The sequence below is a fragment of the Hemibagrus wyckioides genome, linkage group LG19 (genome assembly GCF_019097595.1).
Source record: "Hemibagrus wyckioides isolate EC202008001 linkage group LG19, SWU_Hwy_1.0, whole genome shotgun sequence".
In the NCBI taxonomy this organism is placed as follows: Eukaryota; Metazoa; Chordata; class Actinopteri; order Siluriformes; family Bagridae; genus Hemibagrus; species Hemibagrus wyckioides.
In genome coordinates, this window is record NC_080728.1 from 646501 (window position 1) to 666605 (window position 20105).

General features: G+C 37.6%; 1 protein-coding gene across 16 annotated transcripts in view; it reads left to right on the forward strand.

Annotated features, from left to right (window-relative positions):
• Positions 1–20105, forward strand: part of cacna1c (calcium channel, voltage-dependent, L type, alpha 1C subunit) — a 181172-nt gene that overhangs the window by 55326 nt on the left and 105741 nt on the right. For 15 of the 16 annotated variants that reach the window (XM_058417795.1, XM_058417797.1, XM_058417799.1 and 12 more), the window contains 6 exons: positions 2283–2634; positions 5345–5450; positions 11830–11969; positions 15014–15153; positions 15363–15524; positions 15744–15946. In XM_058417795.1, coding sequence (XP_058273778.1) covers positions 2312–2634; positions 5345–5450; positions 11830–11969; positions 15014–15153; positions 15363–15524; positions 15744–15946 — 1074 coding nt within the window. In that variant the 5' untranslated portion in view covers positions 2283–2311. Of the gene's footprint in view, positions 1–2282; positions 2635–5344; positions 5451–11829; positions 11970–15013; positions 15154–15362; positions 15525–15743; positions 15947–20105 lie in introns of those variants that run through there. The other variant, XM_058417800.1, reaches the window with a different exon arrangement.

Consider the following 20105-nt stretch of genomic DNA (forward strand, 5'->3'; position numbering starts at 1 on the left):
AAAGCATCTCAGAACCCACAACAGTCACTGAGGAGGACAGGATACAACAGCAGAAAACCACATTGGGTTTTAGTTTTGTCAGCTATGAACAGGCATGCAGGGCTGAAATATGGTCACACATCTTTCCAACTCTTCCTCCTCCCAGGCTCAAACTCTCCAGAATAGCTCTGCTGATCTAATTAACGTAATTGATTTTACATAGAGCAGTTAATTAATTCTTGACTATGCAAGGTACAAGGCAGATGAGAATGAGACCAAGAGAGGCAACAAGGGGACCAGAGGACAACCAGAGGAGAGAGAAAGGAGAGGAGAATAAAATACAGTAAAGGGTTCAGAGAGAGAGAGAGAGAGAGAGAGAGAGAGAGGGAGAGAGAGAGAAAAAATGCTGTAATCTCCTGAGTGGAAGATTAATCTTGTTTGAGGACAGTAGGGCCATAGCAAAGCTGCTCACCCACAATGGAGAATGACAAGTGAACCCATTTACATCCTTTATAATAGGGATATACTCAGGCCATTTAAAAATAACATTTTATTTATTAATCCATTATGACTGATTTCCCATTATGCTCTTACCAATTTACTGTTAGTTGGGGTGAGGGTTGGAAGTGGTGGGTAATAAAGCCAGACTCACAGATTTGATGTTCTGCAGCCTAATTTGCAAAAAAAAAAAAAAAAAGTATTAGTATAGCACTTTTAATAATGTACATTGTGACCAAGGATATGCAATAATCTGTTTGCACAAATGTCAAGCAACACAAGGTCAAAGCCAAAACCCTGATCAGAAGCCAGTAAAAGGTCATTTATCACTTTAACCAGTGCTGTCTCTGTGCTATGATGAGGTCTTTATTTCATAAATGTTATTCCTATATAGGTCTGAATATAACTGCTGTGCTACAACCTTTTCTAGGATTTTGGAGAGAAAGGGGAGGTTTAATATTGGCCTATAGTTGGACAGTTAATAGGGGTCAAGGTCTTCATCAGGGGTTTCATAACTATTTTTCTTGGAGATGCATTATCTGGAGTGTTGCGAAAGTTTATTGACACCACTGTAGGTTCAGATAGTAATCATCAGTAATCATAACATGGAAGATTATTGATATATCTTTCTGCAGTAGCAGACATGATTGTATGTTTGACACAGTCAGATGTTAAAGTGCCTATATAATGACTAAGACACATTTTAAATGAGATCAAATGAGTTTGTGACTCACACTATTTAACTCATTCTCCTCTCTATTGAGGAGGGTCTGGAAATATCAATCTAGAAGAGTTACTCATATGTTTCTGGTAGCAACATTAAATTGCATACCGATTCTGTGGGAGTGATGTGTTTCCTTATAGATTTGTTGAAAAGTATATATATACACAGCTGTGGAAAAAAAATAAGAGTCCACTGCCCAATCTCCAGATTTGAACCCTATTGAAAACCTCTGGAATGTCATCAAGAGGAAGATGAATGATCACAAACCATCAAGTAAAGCTGAGCTGTTTGCTTTTTTGCAAAAAGAGTGGTATAAAGTTCCCCAACAGCAGTGTGAGAAACTGGTGGAGATCATGGAGCCAAAACCCATGCAGATCGGGGTTATTCCACCAAATACTGATCTCTTAATGTTATTTACACAAAGCATTAACACAATCTGTTTACAAATGATTTGCATTTTGTTTTATTTGAGTTATTAAAGCTCTGCTAATACTGCAGGATCTTGGGTTATTTTGATGTGATGTCATTTCCTTTAAATATACACTCTAAATAACAATAGTTATATTTTGAATTTAGGAGAAATATTGTCACAGTTCACAAAAAATGAAACAAAATTCTTCATCTCACCAACACATGACCCTGGAAGAAAAAAACATAAACTCATTATTTTGCAGTGGGCTCTTATTTATATCAGTGGCGGACCGTGCATTTCACACCTAGGCCTTCACTGGTGTCCTTCCTGAATTAATCCACCTCTATACCATCATTATGACCCCCTGACATTTTCTACTCAGCCTTCCTATAATTCTGTGATTCTCCATAAACTCTACACAAATTGGTGATCTCCTCAGTCCCCTTTAAATTTCATATGAAAACGGCGGCAGACTTCGGCTTCTCCCCGTCTTTCAGCTCGTTCTTCAATCCGCATTTTAGAGCGAGGATCAGAGGACAAGTGTATGTGTGTGTATGTGTGTGTGTGTGTGTGTGAACTGGGCTACTGACTTCATTGTTTTTTATTTGTTGTTGTTTTCCCCAGTTCTGTATACACATACATTCATTGTTCCTCTCTCTTCCTCTGCAGGTTCTAACTACACCAGCCCATCTCTGGTTATGGTGTCTAATGTGAATGAGCAGGAGCACAGTGTTAGTGTTAGTAAAGGTGGCATGGTAGGTCTGGCACCAGAACACATCCCAACACCTAATGCCGCCCTCAGCTGGCAGGCAGCTATTGATGCAGCACGGCAGGCCAAGCTGATACGGAGTGCAGCAGCAGCACCAATCTCCACAGCAAGCTCTTCGCACCATCAGCGTCAGCACTACAACAAACCCAAGAAACCGACGAGCACAGTGGCCACAAGGCCCCCACACTCCCTCCTCTGCCTTACCCTCAAAAACCCCCTTCGAAGAGCCTGTATCAACATTGTGGAGTGGAAGTATCCTTCAAACAGGAAATAGGTTTTATATGCTGAGATCAGAAATGTTAGCTGGGGAGAAAGTTTGTGAAAATGCATCTACATTATAATATTCTTTTCAATAGTGATAACTTCTGTCCTAATGTGTAAATGAATGGTGCAAATTTTATTTACATCTATCATTTATCTATATATGAACAGATACTGGTGTGCTATAGTTATATCTATAAGCTGACTAATTGATTGCTTCATGATTGCCACAGAGGTTCATTGGGAGATGTGTTTCTAGTTTAAACTGCACCTAAAACACATTTAAAATAAATGCTGTACAGGCACCAGTCAAGAGGTGTTTGCTGAATAAGTATATTATTAAGAACGCTTACTAAACACACACTGTTTAGTTAATTAATTACAAAGTGATTCCGGTGAAACAGGATGAACACAGATAAAAACAAATAAAAAATTTTGAGAGTGTACATAGCTTAAATTATACTAAATATTATATTAATAAAATATTAAATTAATTACATATTTAATATTATAAATATTATATTAATTATCTTTAATTATGGTATTACTAGAATTTTTTTGCAGATGAGCTATTTTAGACCAATCCTTTACAGGATTTAGCCTTTAGCATGCAAAGTATATGTAATATGTAATACAGGAAGTATAAAATTTTAAGTATGAATAACAAGCGAAAGGTATTTTAATCTAGATTAGTTGGATGAAAAGGTTTTTAACCTACTACATCTCTTGTGTTGTAGATATGATTGTGTTGAACATGTGTTTAATGACTGTTAAACATGAGTTTAAAGCTACTACTAGTTTCTAACATTGACCTTTACCTTGCCATGTGCCAACCACTAATGTTTGATAATTGTTGGGACAGTGAAGGATTCAGGATGCAGAATTCCGCTAGAGCCGTCGTGGAACATTGCATCGTGTCCCAGAGTGTTGTTTAACTCCACTAGAAAGAATCATATTTGAAAATGATTTGGTGTTTGTAAAAAAACTTGTCTGTGCCTGGCTGAATTTCCCAGATGCTAGACTACCTCAGGATTCAAATTCTGACAGACCTTTTTCTCATTACTTTGAGAAAGAACATGAACAGAGAGTTGTAGATTGTGCCATTTGCATTGTGACAAATATATGTTCCTCTTTGTGGCATTTGGGGTTATCCACAGGCACCTCAGGTTTCTGACACTGGAAACTGTACTTCCTGATTGTGTGTTCATCCAGAGGACAAACACTCTAAGACCTAATGACTGGGTTGACAGCAGAATTTAATTTTGATACTCCTACATTTAACTCCTCATTTAACTCCTCCTGTCTGATACAGATGCTACTAAACAAAGGTTTTACTGTGAATGTCCCATCTGCATTCCTGCTTGGGGGCAGATGGTCCTCCTTTGAAGAATATGATATGTGCCCATTTAGGGCACATATGGGGCCAGTGTGGGTGCCTGATCAACATGTTTTAACAATGTTTTAACCAGTCAACGGTGGTCATCTGGGTGATCCATTCTGCTGTATTGGCTTTTGATTCTAAAACTTTGCTTTGTTCCATCCAGGGCTAATTTGATTGTAGGGCTAACGAAAGATCATCATACGAAGAATACCTTTTGCAGAGTTGTTTGCACATGTCCATTAATCAGTTTGGTGGGGACCCATGCATCTGATCCTAGGAGGGAGGTTTATATCAACTTGCTCACAAAGATTGTATGCACAACGTCAAAAGAACTCATCAAGATAGTCAATACTGCATCTGGAGGAAGAACCAAGGAAAACCTCAGAGAGAGTCAGATGCAATTGATTACTTTCATTTGCAAGATAAATCTTAGTTAAGAAGGTTTATACTATTAACAGTTTTCCCCTAGATATTAACAAAATTCCAATATTCTATTTCACATTTTAATGATGAAAGTTTAATAAGTGTGCCTATGACAAATTTAAATACTTTAAATTGGCAAAAATTGGCATCATGTCATGTTTTCATGTCTAATCATGCAGATCGTAATTTGTTTGCTGTTGTGATTTATAAATGTTTATAAATGCCAGTGACATGCCTGAGTCTCCTTAGCTAAAACCACCAAGCTCTCTCTGCTCAAAGCAGTGTAGGTGGTGAACAGCAACAGCAAATCTGTCACCCACACAGCAGAAGAAATCCTCACAGGCCAGCTACATGTAACAATCCTAGTACCAACAACTTATTCACACAACCAGCTTCCAACCAGATAACCAAGCATGACAGATATTTTTGTCCTAAGAGTGCCAAGCTCTCACACTACATTACTCTCTTCTCTTCTCTTCTCTTCTCTTCTCTTCTCTTCTCTTCTCTTCTCTTCTCTTCTCTTCTCTTCTCTTCTCTTCTCTTCTCTTCTCTTCTCTTCTCTTCTCTTCTCTTCTCTTCTCTTCTCTTCTGAAGAGGTCATGTACCAACCCTGTTCTCTCTGTGCCTCTGCCAGTGCTTGATTGAGCCACTATTCCTCAAGATACAAAGAATAAGTCACTCTTTTTATATAAAGGCTTATGACCCAACTAATTAGTTGTGCTCCTACTCTCTAATGTGGTTTCACACATGAGCTTCTAGCATGTATGAGTGTAACTTACGGAATCCTCTAGCGCATAAGGTACATTTTAGAATGATGCTGTTAGGTGTTGTCCACTTTGTGTTTAATTCACTTGAAATTCTGTATTTGTTTCAGACCTTAACTCTACACTTCTCCAGACCCTTTGAAATCATAATTTTAATGACTATTTTTGCTAACTGTGTTGCCTTAGCTGTCTACATCCCCTTCCCTGAGGATGACTCCAATGCCACCAACTCCAATCTGGTAAGAAACATGCTGGAGTTCTTTCATTCTGATTTATTCTGATCTTGCTGCTGTAATAATACTAGTAAATCAGTAAGGTGTCATGGAGGTGGTGGGGTTGGCCTTGAATTTATGCTGACCCTTTTGATTTAAAAACTGCTCCCTAGTTTTAACAGAAGTTTTAAAAGTAGTTCCAAATTCTTTCTTCTTTCATACATTGTAAAATACATCTGTCGATACAATAAAAGAATTCCATTGCTGATCTTTTACTGTCTTCATGTGTCATTTTAAATTAAGGAAAAGGGAGAATAAGTTTAGTTTATTCATCCATCCATCCATTTTCTATACCCACTTTATTCCTAATTAGGGTCACGGGGATCTGTTGGAGCTTATCCCAGCACACATTGGGCAAAAGGCAGGGGTAGACCCTGGACAGGTCACTAGTCCATCACAGGGCCACATATAGACAGACAACCACACACACACTCTCACTCCTAGGGGCAATTTAGAATTACCAATCAACCTAATGTACATGTTTTTGGACTGTGGGAGGAAACCGGAGTACCCGGAGTAAACCCACACAGGAACGGGGAGAACATGCAAACTCCACACAGAAAGGCCCCTTCCTGTTCGAACCCAAGATTCAAACCCAAGCACCTTCTTGCTGTGAGGCAACAGCGCTAACCACTAAGCCACCGTGCTGCCCCTAGTTTATTCATTTTATGATAATTAAATGATAAATAGTACTATATATATATATATATATATATATATATATATATATATATATAGTGGGTTGTATCTTGTAAAATATATATATATATATAAGCTTAACATACTCTAAAATGACTTCTCCTACATTTTTCTACAGAATTCTATTTTAATCTTTTTAATATTGTGATAACACTTTGTAACACAATTTTGTTCCTAGTAGTAAGTGTTGTTTTTTATTTGCCTCAAAAGTACAGAAAATGGCTATTATTCCCTTAATTTTTGCTTTTGCAAATTTGGAACTTTTGATTCAAATAAAGTATAAAAAACAACATACGAATCAAATTTAAAATGTATTCATGTATCCGACAGTTATACAACAATGACCGCACAACATTTTTTGGAGATTTATGATTACTTTCACTTTCACAAAGCAGATTCCGAATGGTGTATGTGCTCAACTTGCTCCCATATTCAGTTAATCTAGATAATCAATGATATGGGCTTTAAGAAACATCCTCTAGCCCATTGTGCCATAGTTCTTCACCACTGTCTCAACCAGCATCACACTGTTTTCAGCTTTCTGATCATCCAGGGAGCCCTGACCTAAAACAAAAATAATGTTAAAAGCTGCTTTTTCCATCTTAGTGAACTTCCTGTGGAATTTCTTTGCACTCCAGGATCTTCTTTAGCTGACAGAGCCTTTGAAGTTTGTCTCAGACAGTTTTAAAGATACTTGAAGGCTTCTGACTTTACCTAGAGCTATGACAAATTGATCCAGTGGTGGAATAAGAACCTTCCAGGGTCCACCAATGGCTTCCACTTGATGTTGTTCCTCCCCTCAGCCAAGTCAACCTGCCATGGCCAGTCTCACATTTAGAAAGATGGATGGATGGATGGATGGATGGATGGATGGATGGATAGATAGATAGATAGATAGATAGATAGATAGATAGATAGATAGATAGATAGATAGATAGATAGATAGATAGATAGATAGATAGATAGATAGATAGATAGATTATTGATCCTATGAGGGAAATTCTTGTTACAGCAGCTTAGTCAGTTACAAGATACAACCCACACATAAAGTATGTAAAATTTTTATATATATGTACACTACTCACAAAAATTTAAGGATATTGGGCTTTCAAGTGAAATTTCAGGATGCACCTAAAATGCACTATAACCTTTACAGGTGAACTTAATTTGACCTTCTCTACCCTTCTGAATGCACATGTCCAACTGTTCAGTGTTTCAGTACTTTTTGCAGAACTTGCTGTTCTCTAACAAGGTGCTTAACGGCAAAATTCACAACTGGTGTTTGATCCATGAATCCACCAATAAATTTTCTGGTTCCATTAGAATTGGTATTTAAACAGTCCTCTTCATCATGCTGTTCACATTTTGACATCATGAGACCAAGACCACACCTAACCATTGATCAACAGTACCTCACCATTGTGAGGCTTCAAACAGGATGTTCTCAGAGGGAAGTGGTCACTGAGCTTAGAGTGTCACAGAGTGTCATCAGCAGGTTGGGACAGAGATACAGAGAGACTGGAAGAGTCACAGAAAGGCATAGAAGTGGGCGTCTTTTGGCCACATCCCATGTTGATGACCGCTTCATTGTGAACAGTGCCCTGCGGAACCGGATGATGAACGCCACTCAACCCCAGGCACATATAAGGGAGGTGAGAGGAACCCAAGTGTCACGTCAGACCATTCAAAACCGTTTACATCAGTGTGGTCTGCATGCTAGACGACCTGCAAGGGTACCTGACCACACCCCCAGGTACAGACATCATCGTCTTGCATGGGGAGACGTCAAGGAGTGCGCTATGCATCAGCCACTGTTGTGGTGGTGTTACAGTCTGGGCAGGTGTGTCCACTCAATACAGAACTGCCCTACATCTTGTGAATGGTACAGTGACAAGCCAATACTACCTGAATAACATCATTAATCCAGTCATTGTGCCCTGCATGAACAACACAGGCCTAATTTCATCTTCATGGACGACAATGCTCCAGCTCATCGAGGTCGCATCATTAGGGAACGGCTGCTGGAGGCTGGGGTACCTCAAATGGAGTGGCCTGCACTTTCTCCAGACCCGAATCCCATAGAAAACCTCTGGGATCAGCCGAGTCACCGTGTAGAGGCTCGTAACCCTGCACCCCAGAACCTCAATGACCTGAGGGCCGTCCTTCAAGAAGAGTGGAATGCCATGCCTCAGCAGACAATAAGTCGACTCGTGAACAGCATGAGACGTCGTGGTCAAGCTGTAATTGATGGTCAAGGGCACATGACAGATTATTGAGACATTGAGATTTTTTGTTGTGGTATACCCACCACTGTTGTTGGCTTTTGTTTCAATAAATTGTTTGAGATGAGGAAATCACCACTGCAGCTTCTACTTAAATGCCCTACTTTCATGATATCACTGTAGCGTGAACTTTTTACATTTTCCATAAATTTCACCCAAAAGCCAAATATCCTTAACTTTTTGTGACTAGTGTGTATATATATCTTGTAACCCTTTAGTATATTGGGTTTTTATTGTGTTGCATACTTTATTTAAGCTTCAATAATGACAATAATGACAATAACGTACTTGTTAACACTCAAAAATTTTTGAGTTCATTGTTCATTGGTCCATTCTAAAGGACCATCCTGCTGCTGTCATAAGAAAGGAATACAGAATCCCATTTGCATTACCTTTTTAAATCTGCTTTTAGATCTTAAATAACAGCAAATAAAATTAATAAAATGAAACATTATACAATTACAGTATATGATTATATTTTATGAAAATGTATTAGTACTTTACACCTTAAGACATGCAATTGTTTATTCATATGAGTGTGGAGTGTGTAAAGTCACTCCTTTTGCTGGAAAAGGGAAAGCAAACTTGAGTATATTTCCACTCTTGTTGGCGCTGTGCCTGACCCACTTGGCAGTGTTTTGCTTTGGGGTTTTTGACAAATGTATCCCTCAGGCATTTCCCCCACACCTGCTTCCCACAGCTAAACACTTAAAAAGTGAATAAAATGCTTACTTAGGTATGCATGCTATGCAAGGTTATTCTTTACAAACATTATTTTACCCATAAAAGTCTGGGTTCTACCAAACAAGTAAAAGAACACTTTACCTTAGATTTTAGCTAACTTGCTTAATATGTTTGTGATGCAGTGGTAGGAATTTTGTCATATCTTTAGAAAATTGCTTTCAAAACAATTTTAGCAGTTAACTAACTGATGTATTGCATTGGTTTACTCTGAACATGGTTCATCTATATGGCTATAGTAGGAAACTGGAAATATAGGTTTAAGTAGGGACACACTTGTAAGTCATACAACCTATTTATATTACACAAAAAAGGGAATTTACTATTACACAGTGAAATTACAAGAGGTAGGAAATTCTGGACTGGGATGTTTGGGAGGATATAGATTATATTTTTAATTCAAACAAACCTTTAGACCTGACGCTAACATGCCATTCTCATTTTAACGTATTTGGCCCAACCTGTGCTGAGCAACATAACACAATTCAAAAGTTTTGCTGTTATTTCTATAATTCCTAAACATGTAATATAATATTAGACCACAAGATGGCAACATGAGCCTAAAATCATAAATCATATTTATTATTAATAAATTTATTATTATTAACTCGTAAATTAAGCCATGAAATTAGAATAATTAATCGACTATTTAGTAATTTAATTACATGCAGAAGTAGAGCTGAGGAATAATAATAAAATTGTATTTTTGTCTTTTTCTAAATAATATTAATGCACTATGGATTTAATAAAATGTTTTATGTGACAAAAGCCAGAATGACCAGTGTTGTCAGTAGAGGATCATACTTTTTTACAAAATACTTAAATATATCCTAGCAATTAATAATTCAGCCGTTGAAATGCCATGCTAATGACATGTCTTGTAAATTCTAATTTATTTGTACCACTGTGCAGCCCAGTATAAATGATTTGTTTATAATAAATACAATGTGAAATATCATATGACACCACAAGGAGGCAGCATCAGTGTATACATGTGTATAATCAAACGTTCTTTAGTATTGCATATTTCAGATATTAATTTATTAATAGTTTAATTTAATGCTTTAATTCTAATTTGCTTTAATTGCAGCCTTTAGTCTGTTGGGATATGTCTCTACCATGTTTTTTTTTAGTTTCATTCAGGGGCACCTCCTGACCATATCTGTATTTATTATTCATTATTCTTCAGGAAACAATAACTGTTCAATTCCAGTAATGTGTTTAAACAGAAAGTCGGGTCTAACAAAGAGTCACAGTGGCAGATATGGATGAAAGTCCATGAAAAGACCTGTTTGTATATTCACTGCTCCACAAAGCAGTGACAGGTTAGTGTGATAATCCAGGACTCTTAGAAAGGCAGTTGCTTGAATTGAACATTTCATGCCCAGAATGTGCAATAATGCTAATGCCAACATGGCACATTCACTTGGTGGGGCTAAGACTATGCATTAAGCACTTCTTAATGACAGAGGTGATTGCTGTGGGTGATTGCTGTAGTTTTTTAGGCATATCAAATACTGCCAAATGCTGGTTGTTGACAAGAAATTGGGCCAGACTGCATGCCAGAGACATTTTGATCAGATTCAGATCAGTCAGCTGTTCAGTGCAGGAGTTTTTTATGTGTTATGTTGTCAGGTCTTGCTTTGTGTCAGCTATGGTTGCAGGAAGTTCACTGATAAGTCCATTCAAAAATATTTAAGAACAGCAATTATGTCACTTCATTAGCCCCATCATTTCACATCTATAAGCTGAAACCCTGGATTTCTGGGCCAATGGTGAAAGAAATTCCATCATCGTCTCTGTCTACTCCTCTCAGAAATAAACCAGTATACACATGACAATCTGGACTCATATGTGGGAGGCAGATTAAAGTACATTTACACACTCACACAGATTCATAGGAGCTTATTCATCAAAGCTGTGATAGTAAAACAGGTGTGTCCCTTACTATCTCCAACCATGTTTTCATACAGCAGCTTCCTTTATTTAGATGACAAATTCCCACTGCTTGTTAGCACACTGGGTGTGCTCATTGTGTGTATAACTCTAATAATAGCTTCTTATCCTTTCCTGGATGAAAAAACACACACAGACCTAGAAAAACATACTTTTAGTGACTTTCATCATGAATTTCAAGACAATCTTTTGTTTTCTGGCTTAGTTGACACCCTGAAATTTGAAATATTCTCTTCTTCTTCAGTTACACTGAGATATGTAAGTTTGACTCACCTTCAAGTTTTTCAGGTTCAGATTCACTAATTAGTTAATCCAACAGCTGTGTTGCCTTATTTCTGGTCTGTTGTATTCTGTCCTTTCTACACTGTTACACTGAATTCTATTGCCTAATAACCTTTAGCCTGTTACTGTTCAAATTAAAATATCTCACTATTCTTGATTATTTTGTATTGTGCCACAATATCATGCTATTTTGTAGTACGAGAAGGAAATGTGCATTGAGAGGGAGTATGTGTGTTTTGTTGAAAATTATACAATAATCTAACATGTTATTAAGTAAAACATTTCATATAAGTAGAAAATATTTAGACTGAACAGATGAGCAATTCAAACAAATTTCTTTATGGCCTCTTTATCTCTTTATTTCTGTATGTCTCATGTTATTGCAGGAGCAAGTGGAATATCTCTTCCTTATCATCTTTACAGTGGAAGCATTTCTGAAGGTCATCGCATATGGGCTGCTATGTCACCCCAATGCGTATTTAAGGAATGGCTGGAATCTGTTGGACTTCATCATTGTGGTTGTAGGGTGAGTAAAAGAAATCTAATTACCATGCTCATTCATGCAAGCCCTTCTGTCCTATGGAAGCCAAGTTTCAGAAGTTATTGAAGCTTGTGTTGTTATTACTGTGATATTCTGCTCTTTTGGTTCTCATGGAGCTGCTTGTCTTGTTCACTCTAACACTGCATACATTCTGCTGCTTCTATTATGGTCTTGAAATCTGTCATAAATCAGGGATGAAAGCAGATGCACGTGCAGAAATTTCTTTATTTACATAACAAAAAACCATACTAAACTGTGACACAGAAACTGAGCAAAAACAAGCCCTAGAACAAGGCTGTGACAAACAGAAAAAACAACAGTTGCAAGACAAGACATGAATCAGAACAAACACATAAGGTAGTGAAAACAAAAACACAACAGAAACAAAGTTCAAAATATATGTGCATGCTTGCCCTCTGGTGGTCTGGTGGGGAAGTGTTCCAAATATCTGGGATAAAGCCAGATGAGAGGGACAATTGCATTATTTGGGAACTGGTAAACAAATACAAAATTTAAGGAAAGGCCATAAATGTGATTAGAGGAGAGAGTGAGGCAGTGAACGTTGTTGGCAATGTGAGACCATGGTGTTGGTAAAGGGACTCATTTTTTAACTAATAAGGTTTGGGGAACTTTTGCTTGTGTGTGTGAAGTACATGAAGAAATGAAGAAGCAAATAGGGTCACCATTATATATCTTGAGGAGCTCATGGATGTTCTGGGTTTTCATTCTCAATGTCAGTGGCTGAAACGGGCAGATGCAGAGTTGCAAGGGAGGGGTGTGCCTGCCATGTGCTTAATGGTAAAGTCATATGGACAATCAGGAAGAGAGACTGTGGCCCTTTGGACTTTATACTTTTGGGAATTTCTACTCTAGACCTGGCTTCAGGATTTTCAACTGAATTGGATGTGGAAAAAAGGGTCTCCACATCTTCATGTCTGAAAAGACAGTGGGTCTCTCTGTTAAATCTGCCCAGGAGATCTGGGAGTGTACATCCAGGGAAATCTGAGCACAACTAGGTCATGATTGTGATGTGAATAGGGATAGGCATTCTTCATGCAAAGCACTGACACAAATGAAGAGGGGTTTAGTATTATTGGGGATTGACCCTCCTCTTTTGGACCCACTGTCCAGGGCTTACCTGTGATGGGGTGTTGGAGCGGATTGAATTTCTTCATGTGGGCACAGTTGACGAAGTTCCTGTCTGCCCCAGAGTCAATTGTTCCTGAAACATTATAAAGATCTGCTGAGGGCACATGTATGGAAAAATTAAGTTAATTAACCACAGCAGTTAGCTTTGGTATGTTAAAGTTGCATGGGTTCAACACATCCCTCCATTCCTTTCAGTGCCATAGCAGGTGTTGAAGTTGAATGTTGAAGCTGGATATCAGTGGTGTCCATGAGACGACAATGGGCTCTGTCAGGCAGAAACATGACACTGGGTTAGGATGTTCAGGCTTTTGTCAGGTTTAGGCTATAGCATAATGTGGGAGGCCATGCCATTGTCCTCAGGCATGACTGGAGGCTCTCAGTGTCAAACAGGAGCAGGATATTGAAGGCTGGAAGAGCATGGATGAGAAAACAACCCAAAAACCAGGAACTTGGAACACAGAGCAAAGGCTCAGTAATGACGGATGGGCAAACTCTGAACATTACGTCACACAGGACAAACACATGTGATGGTTTACATATACAAACAAATTAAAAGACCAACTAAAAATGTGCAAGTAATCAGGACATATATGCGGGAAACAACCAATGACAGTTGGAGACAACAAGTGAATCAAAACAAAATGCACATGTTACTGTAAACAAAGACATAACGTGGAAGCATGTATCATAACTCAGTACAAGATGCATCACTGGACTTCAAAATATGCTATTAGCTAGCAGGTAACCTAGGTTACCTCCTATTCAGCAGGGCAAAAGTTCAACAAGGGGGCATGATATCTGTCACTTACATAAAAAAACAGTCAATTAAGATTAATTCTTTGTTTGATACCAATATTGCACTAATCATTGGTGTAGGATTTGCACATGACCTCATGGATTAACCTGTAGATTATGAGAGCTTTACCAGATACTACATGGAAAACAGCCCTTAAATGGACAAACCATATGCAGCCTCATGGATATATCTAATACTGTGAGTGATTCTACAGGAAAGAAATATTTTTTAGCCAGTCTGCTTCAAGTGTTTAAACATAAAAGTGATGTGGAGTATGAAGGAACCACCATTTTTTTTAGTATGCAGGAAGAGAAATTAAGACTATCCCACCTAAATCCTGTAAGAAAACACCAAAGTCTTCTGGCCAAAGAGAAATACAATTAAAATGATCTCTGCCTCCCAAGTCTTCCTACACACCTTCACACACTGGATTCTACAGTGGTGATAAACTCATATAAGGGGATGCCAATAAGTGGATCACTCATTGATTTCTGGCACTACAGCTATTAAAATTCTAGGTAGTCCAAAAGGATAGATAGTGGTGGAGGATTATCCTTCCCATCAAGGTTGAGTCAGCTGCAGGATGGACAGTTTCCTATGCTGATTTGGCCGGTGAACATGAACTTGCCAGAGCAAAAGGTACACTTTTGGTAAACCACTTTTGTGTTAAGTTGACCTGTTTTTTTTTTTTTTTGAATTTTCAAATGTTTGCTGAAAAGCACAGATTACATAAATACAAGCCCAGTGCCACCAGTTCTGCCTGCCTACTTAGTCTTCCTCCACACTAATGGATGGACAAACACTTAAATTCAAACACACTATCTTTATGAGGTCTAACTCCTAGCCACATCTAGTGATGTTCAAAAGACCTTTGTTCTCAATTGCATTTCTGGTTCTGATCCTGTTTGTTTGTTTGTTTATTATTTTGATCTTATATTTACACTAGTCTAGCCTGATTTCTGATCACTTCACCCTTGCTTGCTTTTTTGACTGACACTGTTATTGCAGTTGGCAAATAATATGTTTTTGTATCTATTAACATAATAAATCTCTCTCTCTCTGCCCATGTCTATTTCTCCAACAGGTTGTTCAGTGCTATATTAGAACAGGCCACAAAAGGAGACGGAGGGACACCTATTGGAGGGAAGGCAGCAGGCTTTGATGTGAAGGCCCTGCGTGCTTTCAGAGTACTGAGACCCTTACGATTGGTGTCTGGTGTTCCCAGTGAGTCATACACAAACAAACACAAATACACTTTCAAATCTAGCAAATAATTATGAAGAGGTAAAGTACTCAGTCAGTGAAAGCTAGTATTCATTAATATTAATAGTGTTCATGGAGTGCGGCATAGACTGGAGAAATAGTAAAGCATTGATGTTTTCTACCTGGCATACATTCCAGTTGCACCAACATGATTTTCAATGTTGCTTCAGGTTTACAAGTAGTGTTGAACTCCATAATTAAGGCCATGGTTCCTCTGCTACACATCGCTTTGCTTGTACTCTTTGTGATCATCATCTACGCCATCATTGGCCTAGAACTCTTCATGGGGAAGATGCACCGTGCATGCTTTTTCTTCAGAAATGGACAAAAAGGTCAGTGTCAATTTAAAAAGTGTCATAACAAACCTATGCCTTTCAGGTTGTTATCATTTTCAGGCTGAGTTATGTTATTACAGGAAACTGCTTATTATTCTTTGTCACATTTGATGGATCATAATGAGACATTATGTCTAATTTTAGCATTTGAAATGTGAGAAGTACTGTATTGTAAATTCATAAACACAATTATGTACCTAATCATTTGTGCCTTAGGGCCTATAGCTGAGGAGAAGCCTGCACCTTGTGCCCCAAATAATGCCCATGGGAGGCACTGCACCCCACCCAATATCACCCAGTGCATAATGGGATGGGAGGGACCAAATGATGGGATTACAAACTTTGATAACTTTGCATTCGCCATGCTGACAGTGTTTCAGTGCATCACCATGGAGGGCTGGACAGATGTCCTGTATTGGGTGAGTCTGGTATAATTCAACAACTAAAATACCTCATCCTAGATTATAAGAAGCCAATTTATACTAAATAAGTAATAAAAACATAAGAATTGTTAAAAGACAGCCAGGTGTGTGACTAGGACAAGAATTAGGCACCAGAGACCAGTGTGTATGGTATGTGTTTGTGTGTATGTGTGTACACTGCTTAAGTGATGAGATAGGATAATTGGAGAACCATGTACTTCTAAATAATTTTAACCTGTTGCCTGTGATATTTGACCTTTACATTTTGAACAGTTACACTTTATAAGTGTGGGATGTTTTTATCACAACACCAGAAATCCAATTAAATGAAAATGTACTTGGGATCTCAGAGGAATGTTGACAGTTATTTCATTATATGAAGTAAATGCTCAAATTATCCTGTCTCTTCTTCTGTGTCTATGCTCCTTCTTTTTCTCTATGCCTCTATTACAGCGTGTTCAGTTGAGTAATCTTGCTAATGCTTGACTTTGCTTGACATGCTTTCACCTAAAAATGAATAAGAATGATTTATCGGTTCATGTTTTTAATATGCCACACTGCTATTGTCAATGTTCACCAGTTGTTTGTATGGACTACTCTTCTCTCTTCTATAATAACATAATGGAGAGTCCATTCACTGATTTATGAGCTTATTCAGATCCTTATGATGAAACATCCATGACAATAGAAGGGGCTGTGTTTTATACCTCCTTATTTCAGCTGCTGTTCTCTAAGGGCTGTATTCAGAGTTGAGTAGGATGTAATGCCAATGACAGTCTTTCACATTTTCTGTAAATGCACCCTAAATAACATTTGGGAGGAATATAAGCAAAACATAAACATGACTAAAATAGCATAAAAAAACAACAGACAATGAATAATCATATGAATTAATTGAATTAATTGTTCTCACCCTTATATGGTAATATGAAGTGAACTATAAACTATAATCCACTATATAATTCATTTATCTATATCTTTTAATATGCAAGCAATAAGGTCATGGGCAGATAGGGATTTTTTTTTTTCATTTGTTTAACAAATACAAATATTCTCCAATACAATTTATTGTATTATAAAAATATAATAAATAAAATAAAATAAAATAATAAATATTTTATTATATATTTTCATGTGACAACACTGAAGACATGACACTCTGCTACAATGTAAAGTAGTGAGTGTAGAGTATGTAATATAAATAAATATTTTGGGTGGCAGCTCACAGGTGCCTGTAACAGGTTTGCCAACACCTAGGCTAATGACAAGTCAGATTTTACTCCACATGCTGCATTCCACCAAACATTTCTGTTAGCAAGTCAACTGGGGCATAGACTTTCATTATATAAGTGGTCATTTTAAAACAATTGATTAGAGACCGGTTTCTGTCTGTTTTAGTTTTGTTTTGGGGTATTTAAGGGTCAACACATTTTCTTTGCTCTTGATAACATGGAAAAATTCTAGCCAATTAGCCAAGATCTTAGAAGACAACTGTGGCCCTCCACAACTGATTAGGTACTACTTCTAAACAACTGAAGATACCATTAACATCTGGGCAAACAATTGTTTACGAAAAGAAATGTCATTCAGGAAGCACAAATTAACTATGAGGGATAGGATGGTCTGAAAGATTAAGTTAGTCAATTAAGTCAATGACACTTAATACTTAGAAAGTGTATGTAAACATTAAATAATAAAATAAAAGATGAAATAAACCTGAAATACATCCTATTTAGGATTATATGTTTCCAGTAAAACTCACCTGAGCTCCATGGTGGGTGTTCTGGATAATATAATGACTCAGAAGCATGTTGGCTTTGCCCATATCACTGGTGGTCCCAAAACATACACTACACCTTCATGTGTGGCTGAGTTCAGAAACAGTAATAACTCTTTGGGGAAGGCAATAAAACTTATTAATGATGGTCAAGAATGCTACATCACCTGTGGCATATGCTAGTGTAAGTATGTTAGCTATTCTTCAGCTAGCAGTGGAACAATCCATCCAGTATGCAGACACTGACCCCTGTGACTGACAACCTCAGCCTGTGTGGTCAGATATCTGGGCCATGAAATGGAGATATATGAGGCTTTGTTCTGGGATATCAACTAGTCAGGTTATGTGGCTTTGCAAGATTGAGCATGTGTCACGTTCAGATATTAGATGTACAAACCAAAAGATGTACCTGTGTACACTCATGAAAGGAAGCAAATAAAGAACACTCAAACGTTCTCTAGTAAGAGGAAGAATAGTTGAGCAACATATAGCAAATAGAGCCTCAATATAGTGGTGCCATTGTTTGCATGTGGCATGTAAAATGCAATCCAAAAAGCAATGCAGTTCAGTAATATACAGCAAATATTAATGTATACAGAATATTCCAGAAGATCTTCAGGAGTCAGTGGTTACAAGAATTTTGGTTTCTCAGCTTGATGAATTTCTCCCCCAAATCATCTGGTTTCTCAGCATCTGTCAAAGAGAAAAAAAGAAGAGGAACAAATATGCAGAGAACAATTCATCACAATTTCTTGTATTCTACCTAATGTCTTTATTTTAATACAGGATAAGATTATGTGATATTCTGGCTGTTATCATATTTGTGAGTGGTTCTGCAATCTTTCCACCTAGGGCCTAATGTTTGTTTATCATGTTCCCTCACATTGATCCACGCTCCTGAAATGTTGTTTTGGCTACCTTCAGTTAGTATTTCCCGTATGTCATAAACCTGTCTCTGAGCTCCTTGTTCAAGTTTGGCTTTCAACTTACAGTCAATTACTGAGATAGTGTGAAATAGTTTTCAAGATTGAGGCAGTGTGGTACTGGTGGTACTGGTGGAGCGATCAGAACACAAAAACTTCCTGAAAATGAGGCAGTTCATCTGGCCCTAAAGTTCTTCATGGCAATTTTCGGCTGTTGCCTAATGCTGGTCTACTCAGACAGTGTTGAGACTCTCAGGCATCAATCTGCATTTGAATGATTTGCCTTGTTCCGTAACAGTAATGGATTCCACTAAGAATGTGAAAACAGACTGATCACTTTAACCACTGTTATGTGACCTACAGAGTGAATTTTAATGGTCAAGTAAGAAGTAGTGATTCAAGTCTTACCCATTTCCCCACTTGATTCCAGATGCAATCTGGATCAACATTTGTCCCTTTGAATCCAGTCATGTCCATGTCAAAAAAGAAAGAAACATAGGTTCTGTTGCTCTCTGTGTAAGTGTAACCAATGACTGTTTTCTGTATATGGACTACATGGCCCCACTGACTCCCATTTTATGATTCTAAAGCCTAAATTGGGTCAAATTGAAAATTGTCATTGTGAGTTTGTGCAGTAGCTGGAAATTAGAGATAGAGTCTCCACATTGGTCATGGGCATGCGCATTCTTCATGCTGGGAGTATTCATGATGACAGGCATATGACAATTGCAACAACTTATGATGATGCATCGAACAATGGTAGCTCAAAATGGTAAGTACGGCAATAATAATTAATATGCAAAACATGTTGCTCAGTTGTAGCCTTTCATTTGTGAAAGTCTATGGATTTTTCCATTATCAGGAAAAGATTTTAGAGCCTTGAGCCATAACGTCTTACATATTTGTGGATTTGCTATAGAACTGCCAAAGTTCTCAACACTATAGCACTATAGATACAAAGTTTGAGGTTTGAAGATGTAAAATTAAATGTGCTAGGCTACAGCCTCAGTAAGAGCTTCAGCTGTCCATTGGTAAGTGTGTGTGCATTTATCTATCTAGACTGTAACTTTTAGCTGTTCATTTTTAGCTGTCATTGCTCATCTCAAAACTGTTAATCACCTCATCAACTATGCCCTTTAATTATCATTAAATAACTCACATAAAATGCATTTATAATAAAGAATAATATTGGGGTACATATCAAAGTCAAACGACTAAATGGCCTCAGAGATATTTGAGTCTAAAGTCTGAGACTCACGAGAAGTTTGAGTCTCCATGAGCAAATGTTTTTATTAAAACAAAGTTAGTCCATGAAAGTCAATGATCAAAATCACAAGCCAGAGGCCAGGAAAAATGGTTAATGCACAATGAGAGCAAAAGAAAGGCATGAGTGAAACAAGTCAAGGGATCAAAGTACATGAAGTATTAGCATCTCATTTCATATATCAGAATTAAC